This window comes from Thermobia domestica, chromosome 6 (genome assembly GCF_964235325.1).
Source record: "Thermobia domestica chromosome 6, izTheDome1.hap1.1, whole genome shotgun sequence".
NCBI lineage: Eukaryota > Metazoa > Arthropoda > Insecta > Zygentoma > Lepismatidae > Thermobia > Thermobia domestica.
The window spans coordinates 248606593-248613906 of NC_137459.1; the positions used below are offsets into that span (position 1 = coordinate 248606593).

At 35.1% G+C, this 7314-nt stretch overlaps 1 protein-coding gene across 1 annotated transcript in view; it reads left to right on the forward strand.

Annotated features, from left to right (window-relative positions):
* LOC145687777 (uncharacterized) overlaps positions 1 to 3818 on the forward strand; it is a 40577-nt gene extending 36759 nt beyond the window's left edge. Inside the window, exon 2 of the mRNA XM_081761214.1 lies at positions 1078 to 3818. Within this exon, the coding sequence (XP_081617340.1) occupies positions 1078 to 2291 (1214 nt within the window). The 3' untranslated portion in view covers positions 2292 to 3818. The remainder of the gene's footprint in view (positions 1 to 1077) is intronic.
* The last annotated feature ends 3496 nt before the right edge of the window (positions 3819 to 7314 follow it).

Genomic DNA, 7314 nt, shown 5'->3' on the forward strand with positions numbered 1-7314 from the left:
TATTTCTTAGTTATTTGTTTCTTGCTTTTTTCTCTTTTTGTAAACGGGTAATAATAAGCCGCAATTGTTTGTTTTCAAAAGCCATCAAGAGTTCCACAAATATTGAATTTCAAGATTGCTAATAAAACTCCAACTGACCAAAGCAGTACATATATTTTAAGATTATACATTTGTGTCACAGTTTCGGCTATGTAACATAGCCTATATACTGGTTTCTTCAGTTGGAGTTTTGTTAGCAATCTTGAATTTTCCAATGAGTAATTTACAAATTGAATTTCAATAACAACATACACATCGTACGTTGTTCACATAATGTTCTTCAGAATACTCGTCATGCTACCAAAACGTTCTATATACCTCTTTCAAATTAATGGATGAACTTTGCGAAACAAAAATCTAGGGGATGTTTTCACTTAGTCCTCTTCCTAATAATAAATAAAAAACAATTAATTGGATACATTAAAATAGGGACTGAGCAAAGGCTCTTGTGCGGAGAAAGTACAGAGCTGAAGCCCCAACAGAATTTTTGTACTGGCTTTCAGTTTAGTCAAACTTCGGCGACAGACTTTGTTCGAATTATTTTGTTGTGGGAGGTCAGTCTTTTATGAAAAAAAAATATTTGGTTTATAGCCTTTATGGTTTATGTTACCGCGTGAAAAGGAATGAAATAAAGGGAAGCGCGAGGTTGTGCCACCAAGCGAGAGACAGAAGAGATCAAATATTTCTAATACCTGACTACAGTTAAGCGACTTCAAACAGGAACAAAGTTTCGCAACTCTTTCTTTAGAAAGATAAAAAGGAAAAATAAATCAATAGAAACGCTGATTTTGAATAAAACTATGTGTTTACAATTTGGTATTTTTAAAGTTTCTTCTCAACTCTTTTTCACGACAGAAGAGGAAATATTCCATTCTCATTTAAAAGGTGCCGGTATGCCATACCGTTCCGTATCACCAGAAATAAAACACTGTATATATATATACGCCAACAATTTTCTCAAAGAGTTTATAATAATATGTAATTAGAAGTTTCAAATTTTACATTTAACGTTAACATAAAAACATTTATTTTCTTTAGGTGGCAGAGGTCGACAGCATCCTTCACCAGCCACGAGGCAACAACGTCCACAAGGCTTGCAGGAACATCATGAATATCAGCAAGGTACACAACTGCAACAGTTCCGAGACACTCAACACCAACATTTGCAGATCATTGAGCACCAACATCCTCTTGCCGAGCATCAGCAACTGTCATTTGCCGCGTTGCAACAACCTCAAGCTGTTTATAAACAATGTCCTCAAGACAACCAACAAAACGTGCTTCAACAATGTTTACAAACTATGCAGCAGCAACATCGACAACCTCCACAGCAGCAACATCTACAAGCTACCCAACTGCAACCTTCCCAAGTTATGCAACAGCAATATCTTCAAACAGTGGATCAACAACATTTGCGAAGCATACAGAAAGAACATGATCAAGCTACTCAACTGATGTATTCACAAGGCTTTCAACAGCACAATCCTGAGGTCATCCACCAGGAAGTAGTGCATCAACAACCCTTGCCAGATAAATTACACCAACAATTTAATGCTCTTTATAAGCAACATCTTCAAGACAGGCAACAACAATATATTCTAAACATGAATCAACAACATTTGCAAAGGATGAAGCAACAACAAGCTCTGCAACATCAACACCCGGAAGTTACTCAATTGGTAGGTCCGCAAATCATTCAACAGCAGCAATCGCAGATCATCCAGCAGCAACATTCTCAAGCAGGCCATCAACAACCCTTGCCAGATAAATTGCAGCAACAATTTAATGCTCTTTATGAGCTACACCTTCAAGACAGACAACGGCAACGTATTCTGAACATGAATCAACAACATTTGCAAAGGATGAAGCAACAACAAGCTCTGCAACATCAATACCCGGAAGTTACTCAATTGGTAGGTCCGCAAGTCATTCAACAGCAGCAATCGCAGATCATCCAGCAGCAACATTCTCGAGCAGGCCATCAACAACCCTTGCCAGATAAATTGCAGCAACAATTTAATGCTCTTTATAAGCTGCACCTTCAAGAAAGAAAACTACAACGTATTCTATACATGAATCAACAATATTTGCAAAGGATAAAGCAACAAAAACAACAAGCTCTGCAACATCAACACCCGGAAGTTACTCAATTGGTAGGTCCGCAAGTCACTCAACAGCAGCAATCACAGATCATCCGGCAGCAACATCCTCAAGCAATGCATCAACAACCCTGGCCTGATATGCTGCAGTAGCAACGTCAAGATGAATACATTCAACATATTCAAGACATAGAACAGATCTTCAAACCGTGGATCAACAATATTCGGAAAATATGCAACATCAACATCCCCAAGAAATACATCAAAATCTTGAAGGTATATATCAGGAAAAATTTCCAGCTATACAACAACAACACTTTCAGAAAATGCAGCAGGCACCAACACCCAATAACCCAATAACACCCATGCAAATATACCCAAGGCACGCAACAACAAGATTTTCAATTTACTTATGAGCAGAGTCTGCCAGCCAAGCAGCAAGTTTTCAAAGGCATTAACCAACAATACTGTCAACATATGTATGAAAATTGCGACCCATTCATGAATGTGCAAGATGCACAATCCTTCTTTGAGCAGCATTCGCCTGCAATTAAAAAATTCACATTTGAGAGATTTGTCAGAAGTAATGCCACAAGTCAATTATGATTCACGGTAAGAAAAGCAACACCAGCTTATTTATGAACAAGATAGTAATAAGCAACTTCTCCAAATGGACAATATTATCAAGTCACGAATGAGGAATATCCGCAAGGCATGAATGAACAACTACCACAGAACATGTATGAACAATATCCACAAGGTTTAGATGAGCAACTTCAGCGAGGAATCTATAAGAAATGTCTGCAAGATAAGAACGAGATATTTATGATCAATATGCAATAGTCGTGCTTGATAACAACGACACCGACATTCCAGCTCAAAGGGAAATGGAAAATAGAAACTATGACGAAGCGGCTAACAAATTGTAGTGGTTTGATAATGTTCTTAGTGCAAAGTATAATATAGACTCCTTATTGATTTTTCTCAAGGATGAGTTTCCACTTCCAAGTGATAGAACAACATCTCCTTCCTCCAGACTGCCTGTATTTTGTCAACTGGTGGAAACGACTGACTTTCTTCATTGAAATTTATAGACAAAATTTCCAGTCGGAAACTCAATTTCAGTTTCTGGCATCAACAGAGAGTATCAATCATCATCACCGCAATCCACATTCAGGTCACCACCACAAAATCAAATTTCATTAGGGCAAGCACTATCGCCAACCCCATAACAACTGACATTTGCTAAGGGCACTCGAGCTCCCGTTCAAACAACTATAGTAGGCAATGTCACTGGAAGCAGAAACATTATCAGAACAGCAATAGCCATTACTTTTACAATCATGACTGTAATCAGGAGCAAGAATTGTTGTAACTAATTTAATTTAAACAAGAATAGGCTGTGTCTCAACAATAATCGCCATTTCCATTAACTGATTGTCTTTTCACTGAATAGTCATATGTCTCCTAAGCTACTATTTTAAACTGTGCCAATTTCATAGATTAAGTTTTCGTAATACTATAATTTTGATGGCGGTGGGGAAGAACGATGAATATATTGTGAACTGCAATAATTGAAGTGTTTTCGTTTTTCAAATGATGTTCATTATATTAACAAAACAAAGTTGCTATGTTCACAATGATAGCATGTATGTTAACCAAATGTAAACATTGATAGTAAAGTACTGTTTATTGCAAATTAACTGTTTCATTGAATATTCTAAAAAATACTGCCATTGAAATGACGCAATGTATTAGCATAAGTTATCTTTGAACTAACGCAATCTTGGTCCATTTCTCAGATGAAGAATATGATTAAAATTGGTCAAATACTTTTCAATTAAGTTAAATGCTTATTGGTTTGCTGATTTAGATTTAGCATACCTTTCAGCACCGAGGCTATATCAGGCGTGACGCTACTGTTTAATGTGAAATTCGAACTACATGAGATCCAACCTGGAATTAAATACGTATGTTGTGCAACATGAAGAACATTAAAAGTTTTATTGTTAACTACAAGAACATGCTTTGATGGATGGATTATTTTATAAAAGTGATTGGCACACAGGTTATTGAGAGGTGTAGTTGAAGAAGTCGATAATCCACAACAACACAATTGTTAGATAGAAGTGATTAAAACTATAAATTAGAGTGAAAAATCGCATCATTCAACCACCTGGTCGATTTTCACAATCGATCCTTATTCAATAGCAAGCTACCCCTCAATTGTTAATATACGTTACTATGATTCAATTATTTTAAGGAAAGTGCATCAGATATAAACAATACTACAATGAAGGTTATCAAGGTTTTCGACTACATCCCTCAATTATATAAAGATAATAATTGAACTCAAAATTAGCAACAACTACATTAGTCACATCTAGGTATGAATGTGATCAGAGATGGTACGTGAGTTGAAATCGCATCGGTAAAATAATAATAATAATAATAATAATAATAATAATAATAATAATAATAATAATAATAATAATAATAATAATAATAATAAACGTTTATCGCTTAAAAGTAAAGAAAGAAAACTTATCTAATATGTCTAAGGAAAGAGAACTTACCTAAAATACTAATCATTATATACAACAGTGAGTGCAATAGGTAAATTTTCTTTCCTTAGTTTGAAACGACAGAACTTTAGTTTTTACGAAGTGACTTCGATCTCGAGAAGCCGTTAAAGGAGATAATACTTGGATGGTTCAGTAAGTAGGTTAACAGTGATTTTCGTTATGAAGAAATAATTAAATTGTACGTATATATAAAATAGTATGTAGATTATTTTTCCATGCAGTCTCCATAATCTGCAAACATGTATTCTAAAATATGTATTATACATAGAAGTGATTTTTATGTGTCTGAAGCCACGACATGGTGGCTTGTGAAACCTCTTCAGCGGTTATGAATCGATTTCCACTGTATTTAATGTAATGATACTGCAGCAGATGCAAAGATATAGGCCTAAATTCCCTCATAGTTGCTTTGTGAGCCTCTGCAAGCAGTACCTAGCGTGAACACCTCTTTCTATCTCACAATTGATTACGGATATTACTGTGCACTGAGATTTCCAATTCATTACTAATACAACTAAAAACAATATTTTGCTCCCTAGTATCTAATTGGTTAGCGTACACGCCTGCTGTGCGGGAGACCTGGCTTCTATTTCCAGTGGGATCTCATGTGATTCAGATCGAATCTCACGTTAAGCTGTAGTTCTATGTCTCATATAGCCTCGCTGCTGGAACGGACGTTAAACTCGAATCCAACCATTACCACAGTATGACTCTTCTTGTCACAATTCGTCGGTAAAGGCACGCACAGGCATATCTGAATGTTTTTAATTTTACAGGAAAGCGAATTGAAATTGTTCGTATAACATTATACCTTACTACTCATTTCATTTTCAACACAGTGTTGCAAAAGTTTGTCGCCCTTCCGCCGCTTTTCTAAAAAAAAAAAAAAAAAAAAAAAAAAAAAAAAAAGTTTAAGTTGCGCCCTTTAGACATTAAAAATAAGATGTAGCTAAAGTGTTAAGCGTTCAAGAATACGCTGATGATAAGGAATGAAGTTGAGCCGGGGCGCGCCTAGGCGATGCCCTATTACTTTTCTTACTGCCAGCGCATCTCCTCGGTACGTTTTCAGATACTAGTGTACCGTTCTGAACATTCCACAGAGAAAATTTGTGTTTTCATGTTCCGCGGTTTGAACTCAGGAAATATGAAAGTGCCACAGTGTGTGTGGCCATTATTATTATTATTATTATTATTATTATTATTATTATTATTATTATTATTATTATTATTATTATTATTATTATTAATAATAATAATAATAATAATAACAGTACGCGCGGTTTGACGCCCCGCTACTTTTGTAATCACCACTGCCGCACATCACTGCTGATGACACTCCCATGTATTTGTAATGGTGGCCAAGAAGTAGTAATATCCCTGATATACATAAATGTGCTGTTTCTTTTGAAAGGGACAAATTAAATTATCAGTGACAATGTTTTCTTCTCGCACCTTATATCTTAAAGAATTTTTAGCATTATAATCGTATCTTGAACTCAGTAAGAATATATCTATTAGTTAGAAATTGGTTACAAAATAGTTACAATAAGAATACTATATAACAAAATAAGAATCCTACAGAAAATTTTGTTTTTAATGTGACTTAAAATAATCCTCCATGTTGCAATTGCTAACAGTACCAAATACAATACGGTTTCCATTATTTTTGAAACATTTAAATCATAATTTTATTATATACCTAGAAAAACAATGAACTGTGTTATATTCAGCATAGTATTCTTCACCAAACTAAATGTTATAGAAAATAATGATCATTGAAGTAATTTCCCGTCACTGAATTAAGATCTAAGTTCAGATCAGAGAAAACTAGAATCCCTAACATTAGAAGTAAGAGCTAATGAGATCTTTTTCTTAAAATGAACTTTTGCTCACGTTCCGACTACCCTCCCAATTAATCAATCAAGCAAAATTAACTTTGGTTATGATCTGCCGTTATTATTCTCAGCGCCTCGATTAATTCTTGGACTTGAACAAAACATTGCAAAGCACGACTGAAGAAAGGCCATGAGCAAATTATCTTATCGCTTTAATAGTATAATATGTGATGTGTTCGGCTTTCTTTTCTTTTTCTCTTGTTTTCCTTTTTTCTTTTCTTTTCTTTTCTTTTCTTTTCTTTCTAGAAAGAAGTCCAACCAGTTTACTCATTCACAAATAGAAATAAAAAAACTAATCAACGGGCGAATAGCTATATGTTAGTTAAGCCTCTTCGTAGACTTTTTTAGACGCTTACTTTCAAGATACGCCATTTGAAGACACGCCATAAAAATATCCATTCATATCAGGAATTCAGCTATGAAAGTTTTATGCTTGATAGAGCAAGTTAAATAAGCATGCATAATGTTCATAACTCAAACTCACAATTTTGCAAGTTACGCCGCTACGTGCCTTTACCGACTAATCGGCACCTATATTACCACGACAAGAGTTTAGAAATCGAGATTCATTAAGAATTCCAAATGAACTTACCGAAAATTTCAAATCGGGAACTCAATTTCAGGTTCTGTTATCAACAGTAGAGTGTCAAACTCTATCACTGCTTTACCATCCAGATCAGCACCACAAAAGCCACT